Source organism: Rhopilema esculentum, chromosome 21, assembly GCF_057945365.1.
Source record: "Rhopilema esculentum isolate cy_ngs chromosome 21, ASM5794536v1, whole genome shotgun sequence".
Taxonomy (NCBI): domain Eukaryota; kingdom Metazoa; phylum Cnidaria; class Scyphozoa; order Rhizostomeae; family Rhizostomatidae; genus Rhopilema; species Rhopilema esculentum.
The window spans coordinates 1,476,446-1,492,717 of NC_142835.1; the positions used below are offsets into that span (position 1 = coordinate 1,476,446).

Consider the following 16,272-nt stretch of genomic DNA (forward strand, 5'->3'; position numbering starts at 1 on the left):
TGTTTTATCTTTTTAAAAAAAATAGACTTTAACACAAAAACAATAAAAGGTAGCAAGAACTACAAGTATAACAGAATAACAAGCTATGGAAGATGGCAATACAATAAGATTTCGTCAAAAATCAGATATTTGTTTTGTTTAGAGAAGAATTGAGAGAGCATTGTTAAAAACCTATCGTTCAATGTGAACATTATTATTTTATCCACTTTGATTCGAAAGAGCCTAAAGATTTTGAGATTTATTGACACAAAAATGGTACTATCCAGGCTTGATATATCATCAAAGTGATGTAAAAGGTAAAACAGTTAAAACAGTTTAAATATTAAAAGTTATTGGTGAATATTAAACTTTAGAATAAACTGCCATCTGTGGATGTGTGATATACATTTCCTGATTTTATTAATTGCTTGATTAAAATTTTTCAATGAATTTTCTAGCATACACAACATAATTGGATGAATTTTCTTCAGATCGTAACAGAATTGATCCTTTGAATCAGATGGTGGAGAGGGTCAAAGTCTTAATATCGGGACTATAAGGATGATATCAGGACGATTAAAGCATTTGAAGTCATGTTTTTCAATAAAGTTTAACCAATTCTGACATTTCTCCAGAATTATGAGAAAAATTCCATCAATTTTGTTCAATGTTGGTAGTTTCTTGACCCCGCCATTTTATTTGCATTTTGGTGTCAAGCACATGGAGTAGTTGCTGGTTGTTGTTGCAAAGGCGCGTTTATACAATTTTGAATCAGGAATGGCAATCGTGGTAAGTTTTCACAACAATGACTTTTCCGTTAGTGCAGCTAGAATTTCCTTTAGTTATATGCTTCCAGCAAACAGTGAATATGACTGTAGTTTTAATTTAAGTAAACAAACTTGTTGACGAAAAAGGGTGAAAAAATACTTTCAAACAACCAATGTTAGCTTAGCCTACCTGTGTCAAACAGAAACACTGGCTTCCCTGAATCTAACTGCCTTCATTTGATATTCAGTATAAAATTCTCTCTCATTTTACAGTTTATGGTTCATAGTTTTGTTGGTGTTAACGTATTTACGTATGGCCAAGATAAACAAATCGTTTGTTGTCACTGGAACTCTTTTAGTTAGATGATATAAGCAACAGCACTTACTACTTGCCAAAGTGACCTAGAACTGACGAGCTTACAACTGTGTTCAGCGTTCACTGGCGCTAGTGGTAATCGGTCCCCTTAAATCAGTTCTGATGTTGTCTTTATCTCTCCATGCAATTAGTAAGCCCTGTGGGCGTTAGATCAAACTGAGAATATTAAGTTACTCAAATAAAGGAGCTCAGGGCGAATCAGGTGTAAAGAATTGGTTGCAAGGGCAATAAGTCTTGCCAGCCACTGGATGTTGACACCTAGAGCAGAGGTGGATCCAGAGCAAACTTGAAGGAAGGGCAGTTGGTAGTGGGGGCACTGAAAATTTTAAAAAATTGATGTCAAAAGTACGCTGTATGCAAAAATTTCAGAACCATTTCTGGAATAAACAACATAACTTTGAGGTAATCCTTGAAGCAAATTAACCTATCGGTCTCAGAAACTTTTTCACCTGATTCTCACCCTTCAAGAGGGGTGCACAATTTCCAAAAAGGGGCACCAGACTTGCTTCAACTCGTTAAGGGAGGGGCAACTGCTCCTTAACTCCACCACTGACCCAGAGAGAAACTTTATTTCATCTTTACCTGGGTTGTCTTAAGGAAACATCAATGCTGTTCTGCACTCTGAAAAGCAAACAGATAATTAAGAGGCAAATCTTTAAAAACAGCTTTCTGTTTACATTTTTTTACATAGCATCCATACTGGTTAAAAACCTCTTTAGCACAAGTATTTTATCTTTTGCTACATATTGACAAAGAAGCATTTCTAAGAAGCAAATAATTAAATGACAGGTCAAGGTGAAACCCCACAACATTACTGGAGTATTCCCTTTGTAATGTTTCCCTGCCAGTACATGGCTCCATTATTTCCCTGCACAAACTCTGTTATTTCATGTTTCAACTTAGCTTTCTTGAGTAGCAAATGCTTGAAATTGAGTATCCATCTTTGTCTAGATCCTCCTCTTTCAATTCTTATCGTTTCTGTATGATCTTCCATCATTCTTTTCTGAGACATGTGCAAGTGTTTTCTATTGAAAAAAGTATATACATTTCACAAAATTCATTTTCAATGCTTCATATATAAGGTACAGCCTGGTGGCCCAAAAAAGTCTCAAATAGAATAAAGGAAAGCTTTACCTATCCAGTATTTTTCATAAGTCTCCTGTTAACTTAGGGTATATTCAATATGAATAGATACAATTTTTTAGGTAACCAAGGATTGAAAATATAGTTGATGAAATGGAATCAAGAAATGAAGAGAATCATTCCACCCCAATAAAGAATGAACAAAAAGGTGAAAGACATGGTAAGTAACTTTTGAAAGTTTAACATGCTAAAGACTTATTTGTCATTGAATATGAATTTTACTTTTTCCTTCTTAAATTATCTAAAAAGGGATAAACACATTAGCAAAATAATTTGTGGTTGGTATTTTACAATTTGCAGATAGGCAGCTACTGCCCCTAAGTTTGATGTGCTGTCTCAAAACAATAAAAGGGCAGCTTTTTTGACAAACAGCCAATGAATTCGCTGTCAGGGATAATAATTTACTCTGTGCTCCATCAGCTCAAAAAAGATTACTCCATCTTGCAATTTAACTCAAAAAGTAGTGTTCATCAAATTTTCATAAATCATCAATGAATCATTTTAAAGAGTAAAGAAAGGTAGTCATTTCTTAAATTTCTTGAAATGTACAGTGTCATTATAGAATCCACAATTTTGTCAGATGCACCCTTGCCTACACTTTCAATATCATATGTCTATAGATTAAAAAGAAATTAAAGGAATTATTTTTCAGATTTTATATAATTTCTAGAATGTTAATTAATTATAGAAAACTATAATGGTACATTTTTTGTAGGACTTACACAAAAACATATCCAAATCAATCTGTCCAAAGAATACTTTGCTTCATTGGTGAATTCTGATGATATTGCTTTTGAGTCAGAAAGGAACATGGAATTTCCATTTTATCCTGAAGAGGCACCTTCAAACCAAGATATGGAAGGTCGAATTGGCAAAGAAAGTGACAATGAATCAGGGATTACACCAATAATACAAGATGAATCGCCCATCAAAGGAATCATGAAATTAAACAGTAGTGAGGTATGCTTGTTGAAATCTTGTTGCTGAATTGTTATTTTCCAAAGAAGGTCTCAGTATACTCCAATAGTTAGGAAAATACATTTGTTTTCCCATGTATAAATTCAACCCCAAGAGCTGATTAAATTTTAGGCCAGTCTGTTTTTTCCCTTTTGTATCAAGCTTTTGAAAGGTAATTGTTTTCCAACCTTTTGAATAATACCCTTGTGGAGAAGCTAATGCACTCTACAAATTAAAATGCTTTATTTAACTGTAAATTTTCTTTTATCAAACACAAATGATTAGTATGCTAACCAGATTACACATCTCTGTATTGCTGTGGTTTCTCTAGAGCTTAGAAATATTTCAATACAGTTGATGTTAGCTAGCTGTGAGAAAAGCTAAAAATGATCTGGTGTCAATGTTTAAGGGCATAAGTGGTTCTCGCCCTGTTTTGACAAATAACAATACTGCTTGTGAAATTGTGAAACATTGAGGGTGGTGTGCCAGAGTTGTTGAGTTTAGGTCCCCTTTTGTTTTTGTTAAATATAGGTGAAGTACTGCCAGCTTTTAGAATATTGTAACACAATGAATGTAACAAATATTGCAAATTACTGTACTACGTTATAAACAATGTTTTTTGCAGAGGCCAAGGAAGGAAGAAGAGACCACCAAAAGAGCTAGCTATTCACCCATGAGAAATACAAGTTCACCAGGGAGTAAAAGCCCAAAAAGCCTAAAGAAGGTATGATGTGGGAACTTCTTTTTACTGAATAGTCAACACATTTACATATTTGAAGTTCCATTTCTTAATAGACTTGGGACAAAATAAGTTGACTTGGTCAGGCTAAGTCTTTTACTTTTGTTTATCTTGGTAAAACGTCACTTGACAAGTATGTGCTCTTTCATCTCTCTTTCTCTTCACTTTGTTTTACACCTTTCATCTTTTCTTCATCTCTCCTTTATGTTGCCTTAAACAGTCTTTCTTTCATCAGGTTAGAATTAGCGAGCCAGGAAAAAGTTCAACTAGCAAAACAGCACAAAGTATAACAGAAATCGAAGGCATTAGAACCCAGCTAAAACATATGATTGAGTTGACAAAACTTCAAAGCACTTCGGAAACACCGCACGGAAAGATCCAAGGTATACCCATCGTTACAACCATCTTGAATGATGTAGAGATGAGTTTTCGCATAACATACTTTTTAGAATGACTAATTGCTGTTTAAGCTAGAATCAGAATTTTTCCCTTGCCAATCATGCAAATTAAAGCAAACAATCTTATTTTGTCCAAGGTTTCCGATCCCCTTGTTGTTAAAAAAGTTGATTCCCGTATACGACCCACCCGTAGCGTATGTAGGAGGAAGTGCCTGTTTGAGATGACACAAACCAAGGCAGACAGGTAGATGGTTTCATAGCAGTCAAAGTTGCCACTGGGTACGCATTCGCTTTTTGCTGAACAAAGGGTCACAACTCACAACTTGATGTATGCTTTTATACGTTTGCCTGAACTTTATGTATTTTCAAATAGTGTGTATACGTGAAAGAGCTGCATAGTGAAATCGTTTTACATCTAATGTCGATGGATGTATGTGTATGGGAGGAGAAGGAGAGATAGAGAGACGTAGAGTGAGAAGCGGAGAGGGAGAGGAGGAGGGGAAGAAGAGGAGGTGGAGAAGAGGAAGGGAAGAGGAGGAGGAAGAGAAGAGGAGGTGGAGAAGAGGAGGGGGAGAAAAGGAAGGGAAGAGGAGGAGGAAGAGAAGAGGAGGTGGAGAAGAGGAGGGGGAGAAAAGGAGGTGGAGAAGAGGAGGGGGAGAAAAGGAGGGGGAGAAGAGGAGGGGGAGAAAAGGAGGGGGAGAAGAGGAGAGGGGGAAAAGAGGAGGGGGAAAAGAGGAGGGGGAGAAGAGGAGGGGGAGAAGAGGAGGTGGAGAAGAGGAAGGGAAGAGGAGGAGGAAGAGAAGAGGAGCGGGAGAAGAGGAGGTGGAGAAGAGGAGGGGGAGAAGAGGAGGGGGAGAAGAGGAGAGGGGGAAAAGAGGAGGGGGAAAAGAGGAGGGGGAGAAGAGGAGGGGGAGAAGAGGAGGTGGAGAAGAGGAAGGGAAGAGGAGGAGGAAGAGAAGAGGAGCGGGAGAAGAGGAGGTGGAGAAGAGGAGGGGGAGAAAAGGAGGGGGAGAAGAGGAGAGGGGGAAAAGAGGAGGGGGAAAAGAGGAGGGGGAGAGGAGGAGGGGGAGAAGAGGAGGTGGAGAAGAGGAAGGGAAGAGGAGGAGGAAAAGAAGAGGAGGTGGAGAAGAGGAGGGGGAGAAAAGGAGGTGGAGAAGAGGAGGGGGAGAAAAGGAGGGGGAGAAGAGGAGAGGGGGAAAAGAGGAGGGGGAAAAGAGGAGGGGGAGAAGAGGAGGGGGAGAAGAGGAGGGGGAGAAGAGGAAGGGAAGAGGAGGAGGAAGAGAAGAGGAGGTGGAGAAGAGGAGGGGGAGAAAAGGAGGTGGAGAAGAGGAGGGGGAGAAAAGGAGGGGGAGAAGAGGAGAGGGGGAAAAGAGGAGGGGGAAAAGAGGAGGGGGAGAAGAGGAGGGGGAGAAGAGGAGGTGGAGAAGAGGAAGGGAAGAGGAGGAGGAAGAGAAGAGGAGCGGGAGAAGAGGAGGTGGAGAAGAGGAGGGGGAGAAGAGGAGGGGGAGAAGAGGAGAGGGGGAAAAGAGGAGGGGGAAAAGAGGAGGGGGAGAAGAGGAGGGGGAGAAGAGGAGGTGGAGAAGAGGAAGGGAAGAGGAGGAGGAAGAGAAGAGGAGCGGGAGAAGAGGAGGTGGAGAAGAGGAGGGGGAGAAAAGGAGGGGGAGAAGAGGAGAGGGGGAAAAGAGGAGGGGGAAAAGAGGAGGGGGAGAGGAGGAGGGGAAGAAGAGGAGGTGGAGAAGAGGAAGGGAAGAGGAGGAGGAAAAGAAGAGGAGGTGGAGAAGAGGAGGGGGAGAAAAGGAGGTGGAGAAGAGGAGAGGGGGAAAAGAGGAGGGGGAAAAGAGGAGGTGGAGAAGAGGAAGGGAAGAGGAGGAGGAAAAGAAGAGGAGGTGGAGAAGAGGAGGGGGAGAAAAGGAGGGGGAGAAGAGGAGAGGGGGAAAAGAGGAGGGGGAAAAGAGGAGGGGGAGAAAAGGAGGGGGAGAAGAGGAGGTGGAGAAGAGGAAGGGAAGAGGAGGAGGAAGAGAAGAGGAGCGGGAGAAGAGGAGGTGGAGAAGAGGAGGGGGAGAAAAGGAGGGGGAGAAGAGGAGAGGGGGAAAAGAGGAGGGGGAAAAGAGGAGGGGGAGAGGAGGAGGGGAAGAAGAGGAGGTGGAGAAGAGGAAGGGAAGAGGAGGAGGAAAAGAAGAGGAGGTGGAGAAGAGGAGGGGGAGAAAAGGAGGTGGAGAAGAGGAGGGGGAGAAAAGGAGGGGGAGAAGAGGAGAGGGGGAAAAGAGGAGGGGGAAAAGAGGAGGGGGAGAAGAGGAGGGGGAGAAGAGGAGGTGGAGAAGAGGAAGGGAAGAGGAGGAGGAAGAGAAGAGGAGCGGGAGAAGAGGAGGTGGAGAAGAGGAGGGGGAGAAGAGGAGGGGGAGAAGAGGAGAGGGGGAAAAGAGGAGGGGGAAAAGAGGAGGGGGAGAAGAGGAGGGGGAGAAGAGGAGGTGGAGAAGAGGAAGGGAAGAGGAGGAGGAAGAGAAGAGGAGCGGGAGAAGAGGAGGTGGAGAAGAGGAGGGGGAGAAAAGGAGGGGGAGAAGAGGAGAGGGGGAAAAGAGGAGGGGGAAAAGAGGAGGGGGAGAAGAGGAGGGGGAGAAGAGGAGGTGGAGAAGAGGAAGGGAAGAGGAGGAGGAAGAGAAGAGGAGCGGGAGAAGAGGAGGTGGAGAAGAGGAGGGGGAGAAGAGGAGGGGGAGAAGAGGAGAGGGGGAAAAGAGGAGGGGGAAAAGAGGAGGGGGAGAAGAGGAGGGGGAGAAGAGGAGGTGGAGAAGAGGAAGGGAAGAGGAGGAGGAAGAGAAGAGGAGCGGGAGAAGAGGAGGTGGAGAAGAGGAGGGGGAGAAGAGGAGGGGGAGAAGAGGAGAGGGGGAAAAGAGGAGGGGGAAAAGAGGAGGGGGAGAAGAGGAGGGGGAGAAGAGGAGGTGGAGAAGAGGAGCGGGAGAAGAGGAGGTGGAGAAGAGGAGAGGGGGAAAAGAGGAGGGGGAAAAGAGGAGGGGGAGAAGAGGAGGGGGAGAAGAGGAGGTGGAGAAGAGGAAGGGAAGAGGAGGAGGAAGAGAAGAGGAGCGGGAGAAGAGGAGGAAGAGAAGAGGAGCGGGAGAAGAGGAGGTGGAGAAGAGGAGGGGGAGAAAAGGAGGGGGAGAAGAGGAGAGGGGGAAAAGAGGAGGGGGAAAAGAGGAGGGGGAGAAGAGGAGGGGGAGAAGAGGAGGTGGAGAAGAGGAAGGGAAGAGGAGGAGGAAGAGAAGAGGAGCGGGAGAAGAGGAGGTGGAGAAGAGGAGGGGGAGAAGAGGAGGGGGAGAAGAGGAGAGGGGGAAAAGAGGAGGGGGAGAAGAGGAGGGGGAGAAGAGGAGGAGAAGAAGAGGTGGGGGAGGAATTTCAAAGTATGGATCAATTCCAAATTCATAGAAATTGCTTTTTAGGCAATTGCTTTTCTTCATTTATGTTGTTACACTGACGAAGCCCATGTCAGTACTAACGCACACCAAAAGCTTAGATATGCTTATAAAATTGCCTTCTTCAAAAAATCAGTGTATTATTTATCATCAGTGCCAAGCTATGAATCAGCTATCAATCGTCACAACCTTATTATCTTAATTTTACTTTTTCATATTTCCAGGAATCTTGCCAGAAGAACGCCCTGAAAACCAAGTTGATGCCTCCAACGTGTTCGACGAGGCGAGGAAGTCCTTCGACAGTATGACGTCACTCAGGGAACTGTTAGCTCATACCTCTCCTCCGCTGCTGGTAATTATTATTTAAAAGTAAAGCAAATAGGAAAAACCTTTTTTCAGTTTCGTAACTTCTAGTTTTTGCTTTGGTAAATATTTTCACTGAAATAACTTATAATTTAATGTCCACTGAAATAACTTAAAAAGTAATGAGAAATTTTGTTCCAAGGTTTACCACCATATCGATCTTGTAGTTTGTAAAATTTATGACTCTTTGTTTGTTTTTTACAAAGGAATTTCTGGAGTTAATCTTAAGTTCATCTATAGTTTGCTTTATAATTTCGTTTGACTCTATGTAAAGAAAGCGACTGCTTGTCCCAAGAATACTTGAAATTTGTTTGATATGATTGAACTTTGCAAGAAGTGCATATTTCTTGGATTCTACGAATGAGTAGAATGCCACAACAGAAGAAAACTTGTTTCTTGTCTACATTTTCGTGTATTGTTTGCATTGTCTACTTGTCTACATTTACAATTCAAATATTTAAAATACTGGTATTTTCTAGTTCTTTTTCAGATTTGGCTCCCCGGCTATTGCCAGTCCGATTTTCAGAGTTTCTCGATTACCCTGCTTGTCCATCTGCATCTTTCCATGACGGTAACATCAATCTCTTATTTTATTCCAGATGGATGAGCATGGGATAATGCGTGGACCGGAAAGGCAGCAAATTCCACGTGTAGAGAGAACGACACATGAATATGTCTCTCCCCAAACTGACCGTTCACTTTCTATTGAGAATTCTATTTTAAAGGAGAATTTAGAGCGAGAAAAGCAAAGGCGAAAGGTTTTTAATCTTCTTAATGTTTCATAAACGGTTGATAGAATTTAGATAATGTAAGGCCCACAGTTATTCTTGATCTTTTGATAATTCTAGTTTTAGCTTGTTCACTTTATTTAATCGAATGAAACAGAAATGTAAATTCATAAAAAATAACGATAATATAGTTAGCAAATTAATCTAGTACCAGAATGAAAATATAATAGTTTGATTGTTAAAAACACGACTTTTCGAGCATGTACTCGTTGTCGTTTCTTTTCTAGCCACTTGATAACGAGTACATGCTCGAAACGTCGTGTTTTTAACAATCAAACTATTATATTTTCATTCTGGTACTAAATTAATTTGCTAACTATATTATCGTTATTCTGGATGAAGTACCACACGCAACGTGCATATTTTATGTAAGTACATCAACGACAATTTGTGAAAGCATTTTTGATCTGTTATTATTTTAATCCTATCATTATCCTGAAAATTGATATCAACCTCATCAAGAAACAACCCTTTTCTGTTTCAAGGCCCTAATCACAGGAAATTGCCCGCCTCCTTTAATGACTTTATTCCTAATCGTAAGAGCAAGCCCAGCCCTAATCGTTTATATTTCATTTCTCTGTCTCTACCTTAATCCTATCAAAGTATATATCCTAACTTCACCCGTATTTTATCTTTAATACAAACCCTGCTTGTTGTTGGTATCCTAACGTTTGTGTTGGTGTCTGATCAATTTAATTGTGATTCGGAATTACTGTTATGTGTCATATACTCCAATATTCATTACGGTATTCAGTTGAGAAATTTTCGTACTATTTGCTGGCAAAACCATTGTAAGATGGCTACCGATCGGATGCTTCAATGCTGACCTTATTTCAAATAGTTGACAATTCTTTATTAGTATTTTTTATTAGTATCCCTATTCACCATTCGATAAAATATTTTACTTTTTTCCAGCATTGCGAAGTTCAAATTCAAAATTTACAGAAAAAGGTATTCGATTTTTGCTTAATGTATAATAACGAGCCATATTTATTCAAATCCTGGGGAGATGATTAAGCAGACCTATTGTTTGCATTATTATCTCTCAGCATATCCGATAGATATCAACCTTCCGCTTCTTTAACAAAGTGTTTACTTCCGCTTCTTAAGAATTCCAGAATCTGTTAACTCTGACTGTCTCGATCTGAATACCTGAAATTGGAAAAAGTCTTGGTGTTCAGTATGTTTGACGATCAAATCACTGAAACCAGCAAATTTTGAAAACTATGATATCCAGAAACCAAAAATGGTTTACATGTTTACACGTGCATAACAAGATTCTAATCTCGGGAGCTGTAGCCTCGGATACGTCCGTCATTCTTGATTCATACTTCTTGAAATCTTCGACCCCCCTGTTTTATTTCCAATCTTTCCTATGTAATCTTAGGCTGGGGGTTAATCACTGCCAATGACATTTTTAACGATTATCAGTTGAAAACCTGTAGTTTGTTCTTTTTATTACCTAGGAAGCTTAATTAGCCTCTTCAACGCCTATTGCTCGTCTCTCCTTGTTAATTAACCCCATATGCATTGTGACACTTCTCCTCTCGTTGCCATTAGTAACAGCCTGCAAAAGTATTCGCTTATCTAAATATCATCGCCACAACTTGCAATTTGATTGAAGAATTCTCCACTTTTAGCCTTTAGTTCTTCTCAGGTCTGTCTTCCCAAAGCCTATCTCTTCTGTATGATATAAACCCTCATGTTATCGATATTCCTTTACACAAAGCCCTCCTTTCTGCTCTGTACCGTCATTATGTAAGTTTTCTCGTTTATCCAGCCCTTATGTCTGGCTACAGTGCTCCGTCTCTATTATATTTATAAATGCTAAAAATATCATTGCTTTTTGCTCAATTGATGAATGTATTTTTCCAGGTTTTGGAAATGCAGCAGCAGCTGGCGGTTGCAGTCGCAACGGATAGAAAAAAGGCGATCATGATTGAGCAACTCGATAAGGTATGCCTGCTACCTAATCTAACAAACTATTTTATGTGCGAGTCCTTGAAGTCTTATGTGTAATGCTATGCTGCTTCATTGAAGCTGTCTTAGGCCATTGGCCTATTATGCCTGATATTCAATGTATAAGTTTGGCCTGTGTTGCAGCTGACATATATGTAATACCTTGACCTTGAAAATGCTCTGGGGGTTTCGTACATGTCAAACCAGTTGATAGGAGCAATATATAAATATGGTCTTGATGAAATTTGAAATACTTCCCAGCTCTTATAAGTCGAACTCTTGCATTGGAAAAATGAGAAAAAGTATCATGAATAAAATTGTACTGGTCTATTGAAGTAATCATTATTTTGCTGGTACAATTTTCTTTTAAATATCTTACTTTTCTGATGATTTATTATACCTCAGCATATGTGGTCTCTCGAGTTCAGGGACTTCAGCTTAAAGGAGTTTCTCTTTATTTTCTTGCTTATAGCACCGCTATAGAGCCGTCCAAAATCGTTAGAACACCTAAAAGTTTGAGCCTATTTTTTATAGTTTTCTTTTCTTGTTCCAAATACTAACACTTCCGCTCCACATCCCACAGCTGAATGCTCATAGTTTTTCTGGGCCTCTTTCAAATCGCATTGCAAAAAATTTTTTCTATGCTATTTTAAGGAAAGCAACGCTGTTTCAAAGGGGACAGGGGTGATTAAATTCAACTTTGAACATTTTAATATGTGTCCCAACTCATTTAACAGCGACTTTTATGCAATCGAATGAACTATGTAAAACATTTCAAAATATACACTCTTTAAGAAACTGCAATTAGCTTTTGGTTTTTCTTATTAATGGGCATAATTATCACCTATTGCATTCCATTATTCAATGTTCTCATTATCATTATGACTTTTATCAAGTGACATGTCATTTCGTTTATCATCAGACCCTTGCTAACATAGTGGCTGGATGGAAGAAACAAGATTCTGAAAAGATCAAAACAATTCAGAAAGTGCGCGAAGAAAATTCGATTTTACGAAAGTCTCAAAACAAACAACAAGAGGTATGAAACTATTAACACCTCAAAACTCTGATACAACATTATATTGGCGAGGGACAAAAACAACATACTGATCTCTGTTTTTTTAGTGTGCTCTGTCCAGTTAGGGATTTCTATGTTTAAGAACGAGCTTTCTTTTTTCGTAAGGCAATGCTAGTTCCCCTTTTCGGGATATATCGATTTTTAATGTTGTTTACGTGTCATATGCACAGAGAGATGTCAACGAAGTTTGTAAAGTAAGTGGTTTTTGAAAAATCAGTTAGACCCCCTGGCGATTTATAATGCTTTTCCGAACCACATTTTGAGACACATAGGGGTCCATCTCACCTAGGCTGATTCAAATCTCAGTAGTCACGTTTTGTTGCCGGAGAAGCACTACTACATCCTAGAATTGGCTATAAAGAGAGAAATGAAGCGTATAAAAAAAATTTCAAATACTTTTATATACAAGCTTACAAGTTAAAGCTTACCTAAACTGTAGACTGTTACTGGATTTGAACTAAATCAGTTTTATTCTTTGAATTTTGTGAATTTCTTTCGTTTTATTTGTAAGCTACTTGAGCAGTTTGAAAAAGAATTGGCCCAAGCCGTGGAATCATTAACCAAAGAACAAGCGAGAACCAAGGCTGCTGAGCGAGAAAAGCAAGACGAGGTAAGGCATGCCAAATTGCTTGGAAACAGGTTGATGGGGGAGTAATTGAAGATCAATGGAGCCAGTGTTGCTGCTTGATGGAAGTTCAAGTAACACTGCATGTCAGTCGCTGATTGGGTTTTTTCAATTAAGTACCCCGTTACTTCTTTGATCCTCTCTACCTTTTGCACGCCAATTTTCTGTAGCATTTGCACTCACGGTAAAGATATCTATTGGGCGAGAAAGGATCTGTGATGGTTGAAGTATGGCGCTGTGTTTGATTGGTTTGGCAGCAACAGATTGAAGGAGACCAATAAGATTGGCTGAATCATGATTCTTTTTATCAGATATTATTGCTTATTGTTTCTGACCGTTTTAATTTCAATTAATCCTTGACTTAAGTGACTAATTCAAAGGCTTTTTTGTATTTTTACCATTCCTTTATCCATTGTCCAAAGTTGTAAAGAACAGTTTTACTCAAAAATTTTGCTAGATAATGCAGACACACATAATGGTTTACATGATTTAATTATTCGAAATTAATTTCATACAGATCCAAAGATATCAAGAACTGAGAGAAGAGGCTTACAAAAAACTTCAGAATGAACAAGATGTTTTGAAAAAGTTAAATCAAGACAGGGAACGGGTAATCACCGAGAAGAGTGAATTGAACAAACAGTTAAATGATCTTGAAGAACAAGTTGAGGAGGTACTCACTGACTCTTAATAGTCATTAGTATAGCGATAAAAGCAATGATTTACTTCTCTTAAAGCTTGAGACCAATCTATGGAAAAGTGAATAATGACATTCTTTTTTCATTCTTTAAAGAAAAGGACCATTTTTGTCTTACTCTATTTATGAGTTTATTCAAGCTGTCATTCTAAATTTCCCTAAAAATTGGCCAACTCTCATTTGATAAATATCATCTTTAAGGCTAAAATTCTCACACTTATGTGCTCAGTTATTTTGAACATGTAGTTAATGTCTGTGTTCAGGGTAGTAGTAAAGTTAGATTTTTAGAGTCTGCTTCTCTGAGCTTTAAGGGGTCATGAAGGCTGGTTGCTCACTTCAGTAATCTGTTGGCAAAATCAAAGCTGATTTCGAACAATTGCTTCACAGTTTCTTACCTATTTTTCAAGGATCGCAGCTCGTGGATAAAAGAGAGACAGGACCTAACGAAAGCTGCCAAAGATGTCGAAGAACGATTGCAAGAAGAAATTGAGAAACTCAAGGTATTTAGATATGTAATCTGCGTTTTGTTTTCTCCAATACATATTGCTAATAATTGAAGAAACGGCCGTGGGTGCTGCCACCAGTGTCATGATTAGATCTTGGAATATCATCCACTAACGTCGTTATTTCGCCTCATTGCTCAAAGGATACAAGTATTAATGGTAGAATTGTGTAAGGCCATTTTTTGACAAATAAGAACAGGCTTGATTGGTGTCGTTTTATAATTGCCTTAGCTATGTATCAGGAGGGGCCATACTGATTCAGCAATCATTATCTCTGGTAATTCTCACATATCACTCTTGTTTTTTGCCAAACATATCACTACTTTCACAATATTTCTTATTCTTACGTTTTCGCATAAAGACGTGTTTTCGAGTTTTCTTCTGTTGTAAAAGTGGTTTTCCATGCTTATTGTGTCTGGCCGTTCCTATTGTTTGTCATATTCTGTTTACGAATCACGAAAGAGGTTATAAGCCAGAAGGTGTTCAAGCTTTTGCCAGTAAGAAAGAAGATACATTTTCGAAACAAAATAAACGAACAAAGAAGCATTGTCGTTAATTTTTTAAATACTCTTGCACTATTTTCTGTTCTTTAAACAGTTTAATCCAAGCTATCAGCAAATGCTTACCAAAATATGCACAATATATGTTTCGAATTTTAATTGAACCATTTGCTAAACAATATTACGCAATGTTTTTTTCTATAAAAGTTCTATTCCTACTATAAATTAAGCATTGAGGAAAGTTGCTCGTGACCAGCAACAATTTTAAGCTTTCTACTTCAGAGAAAAATTTCTATCCGAAGCAAGTAAGGGTGACGAGAATTTCGCTAGTGGGTTTCAATTACTTGGCCAGAATGAAAATTTTTCTGCGAAAGTGGGCTTGTCCACAATGCTAAGCTTGTTCCCTGTTGATATGAAGTATTAAATTGATAACACTAAATCATTATTTTCAATGTCTGTAGACATAACATTGTTTTTAACATGATTCAGCAAAGCAATGTTTTTAACATGATTAATCTCATTGTGTCTTATTCCTCTAATTTCCACATTGCACTTCTATTTCAAATATGGCTATTGTTGTTGAAAAATTTGCTACCCTACGCTGTCTTAACCTTAAAGGTATTTAATTTTGTCGATGCGATGCTACCCCAGAAGTGCCAGAAAGAGTTTCTTTTGTTTTTTTGTATGAGCTCTCTAAGCCGTGAGATTTTCGAAAATCCACGTTATGATGCATGTTCCTTTTCATATTCTCGGGGTTTTAGTAATGCGAATAACAGGCAATCTAAACCAATTTTTCTGGTCCTTCTAAAGTTGAAACATTGAGCAACTTTAGCTCTGATTGAATTTTGTACAGAGATTCTAGCATCAACACATAAATTTTCTTTCTTGATTTGTAGATAGATTGTCTGTTTGTTTTCCTTGTCGTCCGCTAACTTCCTTTACTTTCATTAATCTTTTATCACAACCTCAAAGTAGTAGTTTCAGTAGTGCTAAGCATGAACAAAGAACATTCTGCCGCAGAATGTATATATACCTGTAAATGTATTGTCCATGAGACTTTTAATGTCAAACAATAAAATAAGGTATAACATTTACAAACTTTTTGAAAGCCTTTGATACATCTAATTCCTTGTTTATACTTCAATAGGAAACTGTATCATCCGCCCAGACTGAATTACAGGTTGTGTATTCATAATGTTTATTTATTATGCCCTCAACAATCTGTATTCTTTTCCATGATCTGGCAGATTACTTTGTTTTAGCTTCGATTGAATTTTTTGCGCTACATTTCTATTTCATTCACCATAAGTTTCGCTAATTAAACCTCTTTGTGTGTTGTTCCAAGATAAACCACTAGCCAGGCAGTTTGCGTTTTTATGAAATCTGGATTACTTCACTCAAGCTTCGATTGAATAAGTTTATAACTTTTAGGTTAGAAATTGTGCCCATTTTAGATCATGACGCTCAACAGTCCAATTCCAGGGTGGAGGGTAGTAGTGGTATATTCAGTATGCATTCTTAGAAATCTTGCAAAATCCATGTGAAAATATTTTTTAATGTCATTGAAAACTAATTTTTGCTTTAAAGACAGTCTGTCATCCCTTTGTCATGTTCCTTTAGAAAGTCTAGGTGTATTGCAGGGAAACATTTGATTTTGAAAAAATGCCGTCTTTATGGGCATTTCCAGACGAAGGTATCAAATGTCTCAAGTTTGATAGCAAGTCTCTCATGCCTTGTCTGCTTCAGTCTTTTCAGGCCCTTTATTTGGATGTCCAAGTAAATAGTTACTGTCGACTATTTGCTTCTGATGGAGTCGATTTGATTTTTCGATGCTTTCTACAGCTTATTTTTTTTCCGTTTTTTCACCTCTTGCTTGTCAATGATTTTGTCTTCTATTGTAGACGTCAAATGCGAATGCTTCAACATTAGAAAATGACGTAAAAAATCTGCAAATAGATCTTGAAACTGCATTGAGAGAAAAGGTATGTCAATTTCT

The 16,272-nt window shown here is 39.1% G+C and overlaps 1 protein-coding gene across 1 annotated transcript in view; it reads left to right on the forward strand.

Annotated features, from left to right (window-relative positions):
* Nucleotides 1–467: 467 nt before the first annotated feature.
* The window catches only part of LOC135684592 (uncharacterized), a 76,115-nt gene continuing 60,310 nt past the window's right edge, over nt 468–16,272 (forward strand). Inside the window, exons 1-15 of the mRNA XM_089115072.1 lie at nt 468–768; nt 2,328–2,425; nt 2,981–3,225; nt 3,848–3,946; nt 4,197–4,344; nt 7,988–8,115; nt 8,726–8,884; nt 9,830–9,865; nt 10,790–10,870; nt 11,796–11,912; nt 12,463–12,561; nt 13,094–13,249; nt 13,681–13,773; nt 15,424–15,456; nt 16,178–16,258. Of these exons, the coding sequence (XP_088971198.1) occupies nt 2,359–2,425; nt 2,981–3,225; nt 3,848–3,946; nt 4,197–4,344; nt 7,988–8,115; nt 8,726–8,884; nt 9,830–9,865; nt 10,790–10,870; nt 11,796–11,912; nt 12,463–12,561; nt 13,094–13,249; nt 13,681–13,773; nt 15,424–15,456; nt 16,178–16,258 (1,542 nt within the window). The 5' untranslated portion in view covers nt 468–768; nt 2,328–2,358. The remainder of the gene's footprint in view (nt 769–2,327; nt 2,426–2,980; nt 3,226–3,847; nt 3,947–4,196; nt 4,345–7,987; nt 8,116–8,725; nt 8,885–9,829; nt 9,866–10,789; nt 10,871–11,795; nt 11,913–12,462; nt 12,562–13,093; nt 13,250–13,680; nt 13,774–15,423; nt 15,457–16,177; nt 16,259–16,272) is intronic.